This window comes from Empidonax traillii, unplaced genomic scaffold (genome assembly GCF_003031625.1).
Source record: "Empidonax traillii isolate 1590-97213 ecotype Southwest subspecies unplaced genomic scaffold, ASM303162v1 scaffold937:size346366, whole genome shotgun sequence".
NCBI classification, from domain to species: Eukaryota; Metazoa; Chordata; class Aves; order Passeriformes; family Tyrannidae; genus Empidonax; species Empidonax traillii.
Window position 1 is genome coordinate 107,802 of NW_020956130.1, and position 18,662 is coordinate 126,463.

The following is an 18,662-nucleotide window of genomic DNA, read 5'->3' on the forward strand; positions in this document are numbered from 1 at the left end:
CACCTGCAGTCAGAGAAGCTGTAGGGAAAAGTGCTGGTTCTCAGGCAACTGTGACCCGGTGCCCATCCGAGGGAATGAAACAAAGTCTCTGCAGGCAAAACTGAAAAGGTGCATGGTCTTCTCTTCTCCTCTCTTCCCCTCCCTATACTCCACTATTTGTCTTCTCTCCTCCACCTTTGCTCCATCTTGCAGTCTTTCTTGCTTTTGTCTTTACAATTTTTTAACTTTATTGATATTTAATATGGGACAGGACTTTATTCAAACTAAACCCATGTATTTTGGTGAAAATATTTCTACCATCTCTGTTCTGAATCTACCTGCTGTTGCTTGCAGCCATGTTCAGGTGTGCTGACTAGGGACTTCCCAGGTACCGTGTCCTATCCAACTGCAATTGCCCTTTGCAGAGGTCCCTGTTATGGTCCTTAGCTTGGTATTTAGACCAGGAATGCAGATAAATGGGCAGCACAATAGCAGATGCTTCAAAAATAAAGAAAATATTTCAGGAGACAGGGAAAGCTGTCTGGAGCAGGTTTTGCATCATCCACAGTTAAAATAGTTTCACAGTAGCTAGGAAACTAAGCAGATAATCTACACTCCACCCAGACCAAGGAGCTGGGGTAGCACCCTGCAGAGGTGACCGAGCCCATGGCAGGAGTGGAATGGCACTTGGCAGAACTGCATTTCTGACATATTCTGATCAAAATAGCAAAACTCACCAGTCAGCATGAACTGATAGGCGTTGTCAGAGATGGAGAAGATGTGTGGAGGGGCCTCCTGGCGCTTCTTGCCTCGGTAGGCCAACACCACCTCCGGGTTGTACACGGGCAGCCACTTGTAGGGGTTGACAGTGACGCAGAAGAGACCCGAGTAGGTCTGCCAGGAAAAAATGGAACAGAGTGAACACTGAAGTCCAGCTCCTGTGGCTGTGTTTTCTCCTTTGGCAGAAGAGGGAACTTACATAGATCATCCAGGAGCTGTAGCGGTCCTTGAGGTTGTAGAGCACGGCAGGTTCATGCAGGTGGGTCAGCATGGCCACATCCTCCACTCTGTCAAACTTGGGTGGGTTCATGGCATACACATCATCAGGTTTGACAGCAACTGTCTATAATTCAGAAAGAAAGAGTGAACCTTGATTCAGCAACTCTCAGCAGTCCTTTCTTAAGTACATACTGAGACACAGAGAAGTAAGAACATCTGTAAGTCTGCTCTAATTCATATTTTTCTTTCTGTTTAACTGTGCAAAACAGGATATGGCTATTTCAGGACAAACACTGCTGCCAGCCAGGAGCTCTACAATACTGGCAAACCGACACAATGTACATTTACTGTCCTGGAACTGCCACAAGCACAAAGACAGCATTTCTGCTGGGCCAGATCTTTCTACACATTATTGCTGCTTATGAACTTCAGGTCTTCAGCACAAGATTCATCAACAGCAAATCCTTCTTTGGGACAGACTTGCTCCACTCCTGCCTGTGACCACTCCTAATTAAAGAATAGCTCTATCTCTTCCAAACAGCAACTCCTGCCGGGCTCACACTGTGGGTGACCACCTGACCACCCCCTCACACAGCCAGAGCCTGCGGAGATTGGGAGAGGCAGCAGATGTACGGGAAAGCAGATGTTCACAGCTGGTAGCAGCTCATCTCAACCACTCTGAACCATGAAAGAGCTTGAAAATCCTGCTGTAATTTATTCAGCTGATTTATCCCACTGTTTTTATCCATTGCTGAAATTGTTGCTCCCATGGACTGGTCCAAGCTGACTAGTCCAGGGCAGGGAAGAAATAGTGTGGAATCGTATTCGATTCAGAAAGTCAGAACACTACTTCCTACCTCAAGTCCTGACTAGGGAATGGTCTTTGGACTCCTTTGAGAAAGCAAGAATTACAGGCTCAGTTTACAAAAGCAGTTTTGTGATATGTATCCCTAAATACCTTTCTAAAGCATTCAAACACCTGAGCAATTAGGACTCACAGGAAGTCTCCATATAGAACAAGAGATTGTGCATTAACTGCTCCTCACAGCACATACCTGGGGGTCACTACTAACACAAGGGCAGCTCAGTGCTCAGGAGAGGGCAGGAAGCTCTAAAATATTAGGAATAGTTAGAAAAGAAAGGGAGAAAAGAAGGGAGTGTTATGTAGGATGTGCCCATCAGTTCATTCACACCTTCATTACTGATCACACCTCTGAGAAGGGATAGAATTGTACTATAAATGCTCCAGAGAAGAGAAACAAAGATGGTCACAGATACGAAATGGTTTTTCTATGAGGAGAGTACAACTTGAGAGTTTGGGGGTGAAAAGGAGAGAACCATGGCCACAGCAAGGAAGAATTATTCTCCTCTACTCCTTGCGAAAGGAAAGGTAAGGTTGCAAATAGCAGAGAAAAGGAAGGACTTTACACTTACTCCAGTTTTAAACTGTGGAAATCTTTCCCACAGGCCACTACAGAGGCAAAAAGCCCAAATGGACATAAAATAGTCAGGCCCTAGAAAAGCAGGATCTTGTGCATCTCAGCCTGGTGCAGCCTCAGTCACTTCCCTGAGACTGCTGTGGATCACTGCTCACCCTTTACTTGCTTTCTAAAACTCTTGTAGCACCTACTGCCAAGATGTTGGTCGAGGTGGTTCTTTGAGCCTCTGCAGTTATTGTTACAAAAGTTGTCAGGACATGAGCTGCTATGACATTTCAGCATTTTTGGAAGAGTAACACCTTGGAGGTTCCTCTGGGAAACTGCAGCCAGGAACACTGACAATTTCTCATGCAAAGGGGACTTTCAGATTATCTGTCTGCTCTGCTACCAGTAAAGGAAAGAATTTATCAATGGCTATGACAGCTAAGAAAGTTTTAAAGGCAGCGGTTGAGGAACGCCAAGACTGGCAAGGCAATAACCCAGCCTGGTTTGGAACACTGCCTGCTCTTTAAAGCCCACACCAAGAATAATTATCCAGTGAATAACTATCCCAGCATCCAGAGCTGTGCTTTCCTCTGGAGGCTGTGCTGGTCCCAGTTGGAGGGCAGAGCAAGGCAGATTTCTTGCAGATTTCTTGCCTGAGCTACTCTAGTTCTTCCCACGTTGCTTGCCCTCCCCAGCAGATGCCCTGGGTCCTTCAGCAGGGCCAGGAGAAATTCACTTACTCTGCCATCCTCTGTCTCCACAGTTATCTTCCCATCCTGTGCAGCCTTGATCTTCCCTTTGGTGTACTCCACCTCGGGGTCAGCCACAAAGCAGTAGGTCTTGGCATCAAATGGCTGGTTCTGGGCTTCTATTCTCTCCTTCTCTGACTTGCGCAGGTACGGCGCCGCCTCCCCGAAAACCTCCATGGCAGGGTCTGCTCACGGCTGCAGCTAAAAGATACACCCTGTGCTGGTCCCCTGGGCACTCCTCAGAGCACAGAGAACATCCACAGCTCTTCCCAGCTGTCTGCTCCAAGCTCACCCCTCCCAGCCTTCATCTGCTGCAGGTCTTGAGGGAGATGTTTGCCTTTCGAAGCTGGAATGTACCAAGGTAGTGAAAAGGAGCTGCCACCTTTTATGGCCCCAGGGAAAGGAAATCCATGCCCAGAGGAGCAGGATGTCTCCCAGTGGAAGTGTGGCAAAGGGGACGGATCTCTAAAGGATTAACATAGTTCTTAGAAAAAGTGAAGCCCTGAAGACCATTTTTCTCCTAGTTTTTCATCTATGACTTCCCCACTCCTTATTAACATGGAGCCTGTCCTAGTCCCCTGGTGGGCAGCCACAGTGGGCAGGAATGGACACGAGCAGCTTATGCAGGAGGAAGAACAGGGACCTGTCCACGGTGAGCACAAGGCAAAAATCAGCTCATGCCAGCCTGGGCAAGATATTAGTTTTCATACCTTAAATTCTCACCTTAACAATCAGTCAACAGAAAGCAGGAAGGAACGGGCTGACATCTCAGATCTCTGCAAGAGAAAGAGTGGAAGGTCAGGCTTCACCAAAGCTGCAGCCTCTCCAAAGGCCCGACACCCTCACTTACTGCAAGCACCCACACCTGCTGAGACCAGCCCTTCCCTGCCCCAGGAACGGCCCAGCAGGGAATCCACAGCAGAATTCCCACTGCAAGCACTACAGCCTCGTGAAGCTCCAAGCACAGGGAACAGGACCTGTGTCAGGAGCCCTCTGCCACTCTGCAGGTCAGTCACAGCATGACCACAGGCATGGCCAGGACATCAGGAGCCATCAAGGGCTTTCTCCCCGACTGCTTTTATAGGCTCAGCCTGGTGCTCTTGGTTCAGCCCCTTCCCTATATTTGGGAGGAAGGGATCAACACTCCTGCCTGCCCACAGTTCATGTTCGTGTTCTGCCATATACAGTGTGTAAGGAAAGGAGCTGCTCTTTTTCCAGTTTTGGTAACTCTGGGACCCATCTGTGGTTTGCAGACCCTTTGTTGTGAGAATTTCCTCTCCTGGGCACATGTTCTCCTGCCAGCTGTGACCATGGCCAGCACTTCGTTCCACTCTCACCCACATGTCAACAAAATTACAGTGCAGAAGGGACCTGCCTCCCTGCTCCTGCTCACAGGATGCCTGGGCAGAGCTGCACAGTGGTCAGGGAACCCAAAGCAGCCCTGTGTGGGGTGGAGAGCAAGGTCATGGAAAGGAAAAAAGGTGATAGGATCAGTTATGGCAACTCTTGTGGCTTCCCATCACTGGAGGGCTCAGGGAGGAATGGACAAGAGGCTGTGACTGACGTATGATGTGACAAACCGTGGCAAAATAGACACTAATCAGAAAGAACAACACCCAAATCTAGCCAGGGGTGGACAGTTCATGAATGCCAAACCATGAATATGGTACAGAAATGTACCTCCAAATACAATTTTGGCTGCCCAGGATATTCACTGCCCTTGCTGCCAAAAGGAGCTGCAGAAGCCTCATCACATTGTTCTAGGAGGGTTCTTACACGTGGATGATTGCAATTCCCATGTGAGAAGGATATGGGTAAGAGGACACAGTAGCCACAAAACCACTGAGCACTGCCCCCTTTGCCAGCCTGCTAGGACAGTAACAGCTCTGCTCAGTCCTGAGCACTGGTGACCCAGAGCAGCACTTTCACCTGAATCCCTGGGGCTACAAGCTTGGCTGTGCCTGGGGAAGGCACAGCTGTGTCTAGGACAAACAGGCTGAGCAAGGACACACTGCCCTTCTGCAACTCTGCCTGGGGCAGTTCAGGCAGTAAGGCCTGGCCACAGACTCAGTCATCCCTCTCCCTTCCCCAGAGCAAGGCTGTGCCACAGGCTCCTCAGACCACGCTGCCAAAACACCCTCAAATCCACTTCAGCCAACGTGGGTGCCCTGAAAAGCACAGGAAAACAGTGAGGAAAAGGGAGAAAAATACACCTGCAGCAAAATTCCCCAATCCTGCAGGAGAGGCTGGGGGACAGGCAGGACCTGGAGCTGAGCTCTCCCATCTGAGGGCAGCACAGCCAGGCTGCTGCTGGGGTACTGCCCTCTTGGCCTAAAAACCTGTGATCCCAGGTGCACATTTCCAGTGAGATCAAGCCTTCACCGACTTTAGCAAAACCAGCAAAGTTGACTCAAAAACTCTTGAAAAGCAGGTATGAGTTCCCTGGGGACACAGTGGGCTTTGAAGGGAGCTCTCCCAGTCCCAAACACGGTTTGGCTGGTACAGAGCAGCCAGGTGATGACTGGCAGGAGCAGTGGGAGCTTCATGCACAGATAGAGCTCCTGGTGCAGGGGAGGAAGGATCTCTGTTCTGGTCATCTTCTGTCACTGCTCTGTAAGCCCCATTTTCTCTCTGCTCTGCATGGATGCTCATCCGAGGCTACAGCACCAGTTTTCCCTCAGCACAATGAAGCCTACAGGACTTGTGTGAAGCCAGAAGCCCACTGTAAATAGCTCCTGCCACCTCCCAAAGCACCACTCTGAGTTGGAGCACCCTGGGACACCTGCAGCTGCTGCTGCAGCACAGGGGCCATCACTTGTCTTTAGGCCACAGTGGCTGACCCTCCTTGTGTTTGCCCAACAAGAACTGACCTTGTGGGTTTGCAGCAGAGTCAGTCACCAGCATTTTGAAAAACATGTTCCATGTTGCCCGTAATTTCATTTAAGGTCATTAAAAATGGACACCACAGCCACATATCTCATGAACTATGAATTCCTAGAATCCCCCTAAGCCTGCAGGATGAGGGAAAAGCTTTTTTTAGCCCTCATCCCTTGTCATCAGCCCTTTGAACTCAGCACAGGGGATGTACTGAGAGCAAAAACTGAGACGCACCAGACCAATGAGCAGCTGGGGACTTTTTCCTGATAGTGAATTGCCAGTGTGAATCACCAGCGTTTTGAAAAACATTTTCCACGTTGCCCGTAATTTCATTAAAGGTCATTAAAAATGGACACCACAGCCATATATCTCATGAACTATGAATTCCCTGCACCGACACCATCCTAGTCTGTCTCTAACTCAGGGCCATCCACTATATCCAAAAGCTGCAGTATCACTTCATGTTCTCCCCAGCCTAGCAAGGGTTAGTAGCTGAAAAAAATACACATTAATTACTTTCAGATCTCTAATTCTGATCCATGACCTACACAACCAGCTACCACAGCATTGCTATTCCACACCTGCTGTTGGAAAGGCCCCACTTTGCATTACAACAGCCACACTCTGATTTTACGCTGTTCCCCATCATGATATGAAAACATCTGTCAAGATAGTAGTTGATGTAAAATCTTAACAGAAGGTAGCCTGGAGCAAGGGCTGAGATACAAAACCATGCCTGTTGTGCTGCAAAGCAGGGATGTCGAGACTCGGGGAGTGTGGGTAAATCTGCACACCTCAATTATTGATTTTTTTTTTCCTTGGTGTTAAGGACATGCATTAGATTTTCCTGTCTCAAGAAATAAGTGTACAAACCTTTCTATGTCTGGACTTGCCTCTGCTTCAGAGCCCCTGAATGACTGACAAGCTGTATGATTTGGGATGACAGCTTCGTGCAATTGAAAATCAGAGTCCCATGACAGATACAAAACTTATGTCTCCCTTATAAATGACAGTGGGAGTGGAATGAGTGGGACACTGCAGGTGTTTCAAGCCAATCAAGAAAGTTCCAAAATTTCAGCAAGCTGAAGAAAGATTACTGTTGTTATTGTGTGTGTTTGGAGTTTTCCAGAGAGCAACTACTTTAGAAACTCTGTATTTCCCTCTGGTAGGGTAGCTGGCCTTCCCACTCTGCAGGGGAGATCATAAAGGAATGAGTTGTCTCTTCTACAGGGAAGAGGCTGGATCAGGCTCAAAGCAGGCTGTGACACTTGGGTTCCAGCTTCTGAGCACAGGATTTCAGGAGGTCATCCAGTCCCCAAGGACTTGACATGAAGCTCCTTGTGCTGTGTCACCCAGAGGGACAAATCACAAACTCTTCTGAAAAAGGGGGGATCTGCTTAGCCTGAGCTGAGGGACTTTGCTAAGCACCCAAGTGGGGATGGGCCACCTTTCCACACTTTGGAGTGACTGGGCGGGCTCCAGTCACAGGAGACCCGAAATCAAACCTTTTATTAGCCTTGGGATTTTCAGCTGATGTCTCTCACCTCCGCAGAAGTGGAGGCAGATGTTAGGAGTCAGTGTCAGAAGCAGGGGCAGCAGAAGGAAACCTGGCTGCAGCCTGGAGGCTCCAGGGCTCAGCTGGAGGACACTGTGCTCCCAGTATAATGTCTGGTACTTGGTCCTGTTCCTGAAGATACTTCCTATCGCACTGCCAGAGCTGTAAAACATCTCAAGTGTTTCACCTAGTCCCCAGGACCATACAAGTCTCCTACCCACAAAGCCATGAGCTACAACAGGCCACACACAAGTGACATCTGTGCACTCGTGCAGGATCCTGCTCGCCCTCAGGAAAACCCAAAACTGGAATAGCACAGAGGTGATGGTTGTGGTGGGACCAGTTGGGTGCCAGCACCGTCCCTCCACCCCTGCGGGCACAGCCCAGCATGGGCAGCTCAGCGTACGCAGCACAGCAGGGATGTGTAGACCTTTCCAAAATCAACCTGCTCTTACTTGTCACTGAAAATTACTCCAGGTAAATGTCTAATTAAAGAGCTTGTAGCTGAATCTACTGGGGTTTTCTCAGAAATATAAATTACCTGGAGAGAAGCACTCTAAGGAAGCCCAAGGTGAGTGTCACAGTCCTTCTGCACTGCAGCTCTGCTTTACAGCTGCTCTTTCAAAAGTCTCTGGCACTAAAACCAACTGGAATGAAGCATAGAGATAATGTGCATTGAATTGCAGCTAAAGCTAAACCATCACTGCAGCTAAGTGTCTTCTGACACAAGGAATGGTGCTCCTTGCTACTTTCTTTCTAATGTTCACTAGCCTCTGGTTTCAATTCCTTTCAGCTTTTTGGGATATCAAATGCCTGGGCTGTCCTTGTTCCTGCCAGATGTCTCCAATGAAAGTTTTAAGGAAAAATTTAGCACAATACATCCACGATTTCTGGGCCTGGGGCTTGGAGCACATGTACTGCAGGGAGCAGCAGTGGGCACATGTACTGTGAGAGCAGGCTTAGATCTTTTCAACATGGACTCAAAACCATAAAAAAGTGCCAGTACCAGACTGGGCAACGCTGATCTCCCTGCAAACACCTTCTCTCTGATTTGGTCCCTAAGATCATGGAACCCTGAGGAACAAACAGGGAACAAATGGGGAACAAACCCCCTGCTGATCACCCAGTCCTTCCCCACACACCCCACAGTGTCCCCACCATGCCCTGGGGTTGCCCCTCTTTTCCAGACACCTCCCAGGCTGATGAGTGGTTCTCACTTCACAGATCTGGATTTGGGGGCAGGGAGTAGGGGTTTCACATCCCTGAGTCAGGTGGACACCCCAGAACAGCTTCCCATGGATGGGGTGGGAGAGGGAATGGTGCCAGGTCCCCTCTGCCCTGCAGACAGCAGGATCTGGCTGGGCAGGAGGTTCATCAGCTGCTGAGCCTGAGCCAAGAGTCATGGTTGGCAGTGGGGCATCTGCTGCTTCTGTCCCAGCAACTGGTGAGAAGCTCCAGAAGGGGTTGCAGGGACCACACACCAGTGCCTAACCAGGGGGCTGGTTACTGCAACATGCCCCCAGTTATTATGGAAAATGAAAGAACAAATCCCAGCAAATTACCCTTCAAGCTCCACAGCTTCAGCATGAGGGCTCCACCCCGACCATGACAAAGTGTCTGAGCACATACAGGCCATTTCAGAGGGCATGGGAGCCAAGGAATGAACAGACTGGACAACATCCATTCCCAACATTTTCTTATAAAAGCAAAACATACTTATTTCTTTGCCTCACAAGAGCTTGACAGGGAAAAGCAGCCTTTTTGTTTTACTCACTGAGTGCCTGGATCTCCTTCCTTAGCTCAAAGCTCTGGAGTCCTGCTCATCTGGACTCAGTGTTACTGGTGCCCAGGGTCACTGTGCCTCCCCCCCACCCACACAGCCAGAGCAGATTACTCCCATGAACAGGCCAACTGCATTTGGAGTTGGGGTAAGGGGGCTGCTGCTCACCACAGGCTACAAGATTGACCCTGAGCACCATTCAACTCCAGCCAGGACTGCTACAAGCTTGGGGTTTGGGCAGGCAAGAAATGATGTCCTAGGAAAAGAGTGTCCTTGGTGAGTCCCAGGCCAACACCACCCTGCTTCAGCTTCTCAGGGCCACAGGGCAGTGGATTACCTTCCTTTGTGGCCAAAGCCTTCCTAGGGCAGTGCAGAAAGGCCCAGGGCACTCGTGTAGGTGAACATCCACTCACAAACAGCCCCAGGAACAGCAGCTGCAGGTACATCTGTTGCTCTGTGCTGCCAACATCAGTGCAGACACAGAGCTGTCCTAAGGTGAAGGTCGCGAGGGAGTCACCACGAGCCACATTGCCTTGCAAGGCTCTCTCATCACAGTGCTGCCAGGGAGCTTTCAGTGCTGCCCTGCATTCAGAAAAGGGCACTCATGGCTCAATATACCCCCACAAATTAAAGGTGGATTTACTGGTTGGTGTCTATCTATTTTTGCACAAAGAACTTTGGGAGAACAAGGAGGTTTTGTAAGCTGCAGCTGAGTAAGTTCCCTGGCATGCTGAAGGAACCTGCTTTATTAAACTAGTAATACACAGCTTAAAACATGGAATGAGCTGGCTCTTGTACAGAGGAATGAATGCAGTCATTCCTGCCCAGGTCTCCCCAGCACAGACCTTCATCCTCCTAGCAGCACATACAACTAATGTAGAGCTGCTGAACCAACCCAAACCTTTTAAATTCTTTTCCAGTAGGCAAATAGTCAGCTTTTTGCCTTTCCCTGTAGGCCACCAGATTGCTCGTAAGGGCAATCCAGTAAAACTGACCTGCTTGTGAGTTCGTGTCTGACAGCAAGGACTGTGGCCATTCCCCCACAGCACAGACCACAGTAAGTGCTTCACTCAGTTCAGACTCACTGCCCCAAGGCTGGGGGGCTCCTGAGCAGCCCCAGCACACACTGTCCTGGAGCCACAGCTACTCCAGCAGCAGGGACTGGAAAGCTTTGGCTGCAACCAGCAACCTCAGTGCATAAGTGCAGGCTGTTCCCAGCTCTTTTGACCCCTCAGAAGTCCGTGCATTGCTTCTTTTACCTGACTGAAACACAACCTGATTTGCAGCAGGTGCTGGAGAGCCCAACTCAGTGCTGAGACTCCAGCTCCATCCATCAGTTCACCAGAGAGCACGTGAGACCTCTCACTCATTCCAGATCCTGGCTAGGGGCCGATGGGAGCTCATCTTTGGAATGCAGGGTCAGTGCTGGGACCACGTAAGTTTGGTCAAGTGAGAAAAGGCTCATAAAATGCAGATATCTGCAAAGGCACTGAGAAAGGAAGAAAGAGCAACAGTATCTCCAACCACACACGTCCATGGCCCAGGCTGGGGATGAGCAAGACTTGCTCTCTTCCTCAGGCTGTGAGCAAGCAGCAAGGATGAAGTGGCTCTGGGTGGCTGCAGGAGGATGCTGAGTTTCAGCTTCCTGCAGTGGCCAGAAAACTTTGTCACTGCAGCTCAGTGCCATGGTTGCAGTTGCTGAAGAACTCCCACAGCAGCTGACCTGAACCCTGAGTCTGCACCAGGTGAACTCCTTTGTGAGCAGCACGGCACTGCTCACCCCAGGGGAGGGGGTCAGGGAAAAACAACAGGGCTGGGAAGAGCTTGGAGGGTTGCAGGGCCTGTGGCAGCCACAGGGCCAGGTGTCAGCTCAAGCGCACACCTCGGTGTTCCAGGCACCCCACGGTTGTCCCCAGGTCTGTCCCATCACTTGGGCTAATGCTGGTGTTTTGCTGCCCTCTGCACAACCTGCTCTGGCCTGTGCTTGAGGCAGCTGTGCCAGTAGAAACCCCCCTGCTGCCTCCCTGTAACCCCAATACCCAGGAACAGGGACCTGAGACACAAAAGCAGCTTCCAATCTCTGAGCCCCTGCAAGAGGCACAGCAGAGCTGCCCTGAGCACTGCAGCCCTCTTCCCTGCCCTCTCTCACTGGCACTGCAGCCCTCTTCCCTGCCCTCTCTCACTGGCACTGCAGCTTGCCCCTCAGTCAAGCTGGCAGGTTTGTGCTTTGGAGTGGCTTGGAAGCGCTCTTGAGATTGTTTTTGTCTCAAAGAAAGTGCTGCTGGTACAAATCTGTCCCAAGCAGGGCATGGCTGCTGACAGCTGGGCCACCAACCCAGGAGCAGCTGCAGGCCCAGGCCAGCAAGCCCCTGTGGTGACCCACCAGGCCCTGGACGCACAGAGGGGCCCAGCTGGCACTGACAGGGATGGGAGCTTGTTTGGAGGCAGCAGGTAAATCCAGTGCTGTGGGAAATACCTGCCCTGAAATCTTCCTGGAGAGTCCCTCCAGGGCACAGCAGGATGCTCTGGCTGGGGACAGACCCCAGGGAGTGCACAAAGCCCTGTGTGAGCACCCATGAGCAGGGCAGCCCTCAGTGCCCCAGCACAGCTCCTGGGCAAAACCAAGCTCCTCTGGCACGAGCACCCAGGACAGGCCCAGACTGGCCAGGCCAGGGAGCCACAGCCCCTGCTGCACCCGCCTGCACACGGGAGCTCGGCAGCTGCACATGGAGCAGATACATTCCTGTGTCACAGCCTTGTGATCCAGGTCAATCTCCTTATCATCAAAACTGGATTTGGGCTGAGCCCTTCTGGCTATCCCTGCAGGCACAGAGAGTATTTTCGCACTGGGAATACACATGTCACAACAGAGTATGGAAAAATAAAACCTGATTTGGGTTTTGTCCAGATGACTGTGGACCAAGGCCCAACCTGCTCCCACGTCCTCTCAGGAGGTACTAGCTTGCTTTTCTGAGAGGTTTCTTCTTTAGATGCAGACAAAAAATAATGGAGATGGGGAAAAACACACAGAGAAATGTGTTTGGAGTACATCTCTGGGACTGTGGCTGGGAACAGTCAATGTCCATTTATCATGAAGTAAATCACACCTGCCCTTCCCGATTGCCTTTTGTGATGGAATGACCAGATCTGCAGCTGTGGAGAGAACAGTAGGCACTGACCAACCTCAGCTCCCAGAACCACCTGCCACATCACTGTTGTGTCCAGCAGAGGAGCTCATGGCCTGGCTGGGTAGGCATCCAGGTGGCTGAAGAACCTGTTTGGGCAGTAGGAGAGGACAGTTGTTGATGGGGCATGTGCCTGGGGCAGCCCCTTTGCCAATCACCTGGCAGAGGAAACACCACAGAGGCAAACATGGGGAGGGACAGCCAAACCTCTGGATCAGAGCTGCCATCCAGAGGGATCCAGGTAGACCGGAGGATGTGCTGACAGGAACCTTATGAAGTTCAACAAGGACTAATGCAAAGTCCTGCACTCAGTAAGGAAAACATCCTTAAAAAAACACATGCTGGGACTGGGCAGGGAACAGTGTGAGAATCTTAGATCAAGACAGTCAGGGACCTTGAGCTGGCCGTCACATACAACACAAAGAGAGGAGGAGGGAACAGGGCTTGCCCAGACTGGGAAGGACAAGGCTTCAGGAGGATCTAACAGCAGCCTTCCAATACCCATGAGGAGGTTGTAAAGAAGATGGAATCAGTCTCTTCACCCTGGTAAAGAAGTTGAAATGAGAAGTTCAAACTGGATATGAAGAAAAATACTTGCTTTAGCAGGAAACATTATTTTATCCATCTAGAGCGGTTATGAAGCCTCCATCCTTGGAGGTTTTTGTGCCCTAGCTGTTTAAAACCTGAAGTATCCTGGTCTGACCTTGCAGCTGCCCCTACTTTGAGCTGGAGGTTGGACTACAAACCTCCCAAAGGTCCTTCATATCTGTGTTATTCTGTGATCTGGACTGAAAAATATAACACAGGGCTTTGCAGATGTTTAAAGCCACAGTCTCTGTACCTCTTCAGTTCCTGCCTGTGCCCATGCTGGTGCTGAGAAAATTCCTAAAACAGCCAGCTTCATCCAGGTGGCATTAGTATCACTCATTAGCTGAGCTCCTCCATGGCATGAGGAATGTGTTGCCTTCCTTGGGTAGACAAATGGAGCTGTTCCTCATTCCTCAGACATCTTGTCCCTAGCCCCCAGCCTGGGATGGCACCAGTGGTAGGGATGTCAGCCACTCGGAGGAGATGCTGTTTTCCACTGGTATTTTCCAGGACACATCCTGGGGCTGGGAATGCCTCAGGCACACGCAGCAGAGCTCCATGGATTGGCCCCAGCCAGGACTGTGCTCTGCCCCCCTCTGCCATGGGCACTCAGGGGTTCCCATTTGCCCAAGGTAGCACAGGTTCACCTGGCACAGCACCAGGCTCCAACAAATTTGGTTCCCAAGTGAAACTTGTCCTCCAGTAGTTTCCAGAGGGGAGACCCACTTAGGGAGCCTGGCACCCCCAGGCCAGTGACCAGCACAGCCCCGCCACAAACCTGCCCCTGCCAGAGCTGGGCTCCCTCCCTGTGGGCCAGGCACTGTGCCCGGGGCTACAGGGAATTTGGTAAAATACCTACAGAGGGAGTTTGTCCCATTTCCAATACTGGGCTGGAGAAATGCTGAACATCCCCTGACAAAGCATCTCCAAGCACCCATAGCACATTCCCCATCCCCACCCCCCACACCAGCTCTGCCTCTCCTCCCACTGATCACCTGGCACAGCCCTTGGGCCTCCTAAACATGCAGGGAACAGAGCTGTGCTCCTTGTTGTCAGCAAGGCAGGGCAGTGAAAGCCTAACACTTGCCTGAACAACACTTTTGTTGTTTTTAATAAACAAACAAAACTCCAAACAAATAAGAAACCAAATACCAAACATCAACAACAAAACCAAAACCCCACAAACACAACAAAAAAACCGCCTCACTATCAAAGAAAGCTTCCCTCCTGGGAAAGGCCAAGGGAACTGTGATCAGCACAGTCAGTATGAGAGGCAGAAAGGAGCAGGACATCCTCTTGGGAGGCAAGGGACACATCCCTCCATCCTACATCTCTCTGGGCCCTTCCCACACAACCCGTCTTCCTGGGTCAGCTGGCTCTGCCTCTTAGGGCACAGAAAAACAAGAAAAAGGACGTGACACTTCTGCCAAAACATTTGGGAGAAGACAGGAACCCTGCATTTGCCTCTGCAGCCGAGTCAGCTGCAAATGAGCTTTAGGGAAATCAGTACAGATGGGGTAACTCTTCCCAGGCTGCAGCCCATGAGCTGAGTCTGCAAAGCCTTGGGACAGAGGCACCCCTTGTCCCAATCCTGCTTTAACTTGGCTCAGCTGTAACACCAGTTCTTTCTTCTGAGCAGGTGTTTCTGGCTAATTTGTTTTTACTTACCATTGCCCCATACAATCCTGCTTTTACACAGACTGTACTCGGTGCAGAATAAGGTATTTGGCACTAACACACTGCTGCAATATTTGAAATACAAGCCTGCTGTGACAGCAGACCTTGAGAAGGGCAGGCAGAGGCTGCTGTGCAGAGCAGAGCCACGGGATGGTAAGGGATGGGGCAGAGACTTGGCCCTGAAGACTCTGTTGACACCAAGAACTCACAGAGGGTTGAATAAATACAGACCTGAAGGTGTCACTTGTGACAGAGACCAAGTACCCAACATATGTGAAAATGCATGGGAGGGGTCACGTGGAGTCACACAACAGAAAAAGGAGCATCTTGTGATAGGACTGACTTCATTACAGAGCCAGCACTTGTTGCACAGACATGAGGTGAGCAGTAGCTGTTTAGCAGCAATTTACCATTATCCAGCAATCACAGAATCATACAACCAGCCAGGTTGGAAAAGACCTCTGAGATCATCAAGTCCAACCCGTGGTCCACTACCCCCATGGCTACTAGACCAAGGCACCAAGTTCCTTCAGGAACTACAGTTTTCACTATTTCTTTCCTGTTGCCAGTAACAACTGATCAGAACCTACTGCAGATCACTGTAGTGAGCAACAGGCCCTCTCCTGATATTTTTGCATGAGTGTCTCCTTTACATTAGCTAAACTCCCTCCCTCTAAACTCCTCCTGCTGTGGAGCCTGCACATGCCCCTTTGTGCTTCCGTTCCATGCAGACCAGCAGAAGCACCATGATTTTGGGGAAGGCTCGAGGAAACTGCCATGCTTTTTATACCCTGGGAAACAGGAGGGTAGTCAGAGCCCCCAGACACCACGGGAGGGTTCAGTGAGGAGCTTTCACACTGATGTGGGAAGGAAGAAATGCCCACATGGCACAAAGACAATGCTGGCATGTCAGTGCCTGCTGCTGATGGAGATCCCTACGCTGCCACAAGAGACAAGAACCCAGGCCATGCCCTGTGCCTGGAACAGGCTACCTTACAAACTCAAACCACGCCTCTACTCAGTATCAGTTACATAAAAGGCTTTTAAATAAATACACCCTCCCTCTCCCTTAGCCCCACAATCAACCCTCTGCACTTTAGCCTTTGAAATAGTCTCTTTCTACTTCTTTTGGAAGACAGATATGGCTGAAAAACAAGTATTATGAGTCTTTCCATTCCCTAAAGAGTCAATTACAATATCGAAATCCACCTTTTCTCTACAGGCTATCTTAAGTGCTTGGGAATAATGAGGAGAAGCAGAAACTTCAAAGGGGCAAAGAGTCCTCCTGGATCAGCTGCTCCATTGCTTAGTCCCACTCCCACCACGCCTCCTACATCGGTATTTGATGCACATTGGTTGACAGGAAGCTCAGCATTCCCAGCAATGTTCACTGGCAGCCCAGAAAAGCCAACCATACCTTGGGCTGCATGAAGGGAAGCATGGCTACCAGGTCAAGGGAGGGAATTTTGTCCCTCTACTCTGCCCTGGTGGAGCCCCAGAGGTCTACAGCCCAGCTTCCACAGGACTATCAGCAGCAGGTCAAGCCATGGCCCATCTTGTTTCAAAATAAACTGGTCACAGCCACTTGCACAGGGAAATGCAGGGCCAAGAGGTGCCAAAAGTCAGCTCTGTAATGGAAGTTGGGAAATTCGTTACCTCCAGGATTGTGGGGAAAAACCAAACAGCAAGGAAAGGCTCTTCTGAAACAATGCTGACACTTGCAACCCCTCCATGAAAACAAAGTCATTATTGCCAGGGTACCACTTATCACAGACACTAATACCATTGATAACACATTGGATTTGACACACCCTCTTACTGATAGAAGAGTCAAGTGTGAAATTTCCTTTGGAACCACTCCTATTGCCTGCTGCAATCAACCTAGCCAGCACAAAGAGATGAAAAAAACCCTAATTTCCTTTTCAGTTGTTGAGGTTAAGCCTACTAGGGCACTTTTTAAAAGTCCCACTGCAAACTGATTTTAAAAAAATCTTGCTTTAAAAGACAAAAAATGCCCTTCTTTAAACTATGTAGTATTTGAGAGGCAAAGAAAAAAATTCCTAGCTTGGAACTTTGGGAACCTTCCTTCCTTGAGAGCGCTTTACAAGAACAACTCCATGTGAGACATACTCTATCACAGCAACATTCCAGGCACCCTCAGGAGGTACCACAGTACAGGGCAGTTGATGGGGCCTGCACTACTCAGTTATGGTTTAGAACTGCTCTGGAACAGGTCAAGTTTACTGCTTTTCACAATTTTGGAAAGACAGAAATTTTCCATAGACCTTGCACCTTCCCTTGGACAGGAATGTTCTCTCCCACACTCAGGAGAACACCAGTGCTACCTGCAGGAACACTTGTGTTCAGTCTAAGACACTCTGGGACTCACATCAAGAACTTTTCTGGTTCATCTCCAGTGGGCCATTCTGTGGGGTTCAGCTGCCTTAAAAAAGCACCTTGGGCTTCTGGTGTGCATGAGAAATAAATACTGCTTTTTAGAAAGAAGGAAAACAGAGCAAGAACATGAAGCTTGACTGGCATACAAAGCTGTGGTGATATTCTAGGCAAACCTAACTAAGGAAAGAAAAATATATATTGCCTATACAAAGAAATCTTTATTTTCAAATGCTGCACTGCATAAAATGCATCTGATTGCCAGCCCTCTGCATGGACACAGCCCCCTCCACCCTCCTATTTCCCTGCTCAGCACAATCAGAGCAACTATGCACACAATCATTTACATCAGAAGAAAAACCTATTTGCAACCCATTTCTCTTTTCCTTATAAGTGAACAGTGTTCACCTGGAAAAATCAGCAGAAAAAACCCTTTCATTTGTTCATTCAGACGAAGAGATCAGGCACACTACAGGGCTGGTCTCAGGCATGGAAACTGCCAGTGCTTTCTGTGCTCTTCACCTCCTTAACCTGGATAAAGGAGCACTCTTAAGGCTCCCCTGCTTGTAATAGTGCAACTGCCTCTCCCAGAAGGCAAGACAGTACAGAAAAAACAGAGGGCACAGCTCCTCTGAGAATGCCATGGCCCCATGGCTTTTCACCAAGCAATCCTCCTGCAGTGACCGTCCTTTGCTGGTGCCTTGCCAAGAGATACCAGCTAATTTTACCAGGAGCACACACATTCTTCTCAAATGAAAAGTGCTTTCCATTTTTTGCTCCCAACAATGATTCAGAGAAGTCCCCAATTTCACTTGGTAGCCTAGATCTTGCTGCAAATAATATCCACAGGGAAGGCTCTGCAGAGATCTTTGGTAATGGCAATTTGCAGAAACAGGATTGCCTCTCTTGTTTGGAAGAAAGGGGGCATGCTGTGACAGGATGTTACACTTGTGTGCTTCTGCTTTAACTCCAGTGTCCAACCACAGCCAAACCCACAGGTGACGTTCACAGCAATCTTTGAAGACTTTGTGTTTTAGGATCTGTATTTTCTCATGTGTGCAGCAATAGAAGCCGAAATCTCAGTGCTCCTCTTATTCTGGCCATAATAGTCCACAAAGTCACCATCAGGCCCCAGGAGGTACATTATTATTGTGTGATCCACCTGCAAGAGAGCACAACACAGCTTGGTGAAAGAGATCACAGAATCACACACCACCAGGTCAGAAAGGACCTCATGAATCATCTGGTCCAACCTCTCTTGGCAAAAATACAGCCTGGACAAGATGGCCCAGGAACCCTGTCCAGCCAAATTTTAAACGTATCCAATGTTGGGAAAACTGCCACTTCCCTGGGGAGATTATTCCAATGGCTGACTCTTCTACTTGGGAAAATTTTTCCTCTTGTGTCTAATTGGAATCTCCCCAGGGGTAAGTTGTACCTATTGTGCCTTGTCTT

At 49.6% G+C, this 18,662-nt stretch overlaps 2 protein-coding genes across 2 annotated transcripts in view; both read right to left on the reverse strand.

The window, feature by feature from the left end:
• Nucleotides 1–690: 690 nt before the first annotated feature.
• On the reverse strand, nt 691–3,343 carry LOC114067598 (myosin-3-like). The gene is made up of 2 exons (XM_027903155.1): nt 3,143–3,343; nt 691–1,102 (listed from the first exon to the last, which is right to left on the reverse strand). Exons 1-2 carry the CDS (start codon nt 3,326–3,328, stop codon nt 743–745), a joined length of 546 nt encoding a protein of 181 aa, XP_027758956.1. The 5' UTR covers nt 3,329–3,343; the 3' UTR covers nt 691–742.
• A 14,065-nt stretch (nt 3,344–17,408) lies between these two features.
• The window catches only part of LOC114067600 (protein SCO1 homolog, mitochondrial), an 8,813-nt gene continuing 7,559 nt past the window's right edge, over nt 17,409–18,662 (reverse strand). Inside the window, exon 6 of the mRNA XM_027903157.1 lies at nt 17,409–18,369. Coding sequence (XP_027758958.1) covers nt 18,241–18,369 — 129 coding nt within the window. The 3' untranslated portion in view covers nt 17,409–18,240. The remainder of the gene's footprint in view (nt 18,370–18,662) is intronic.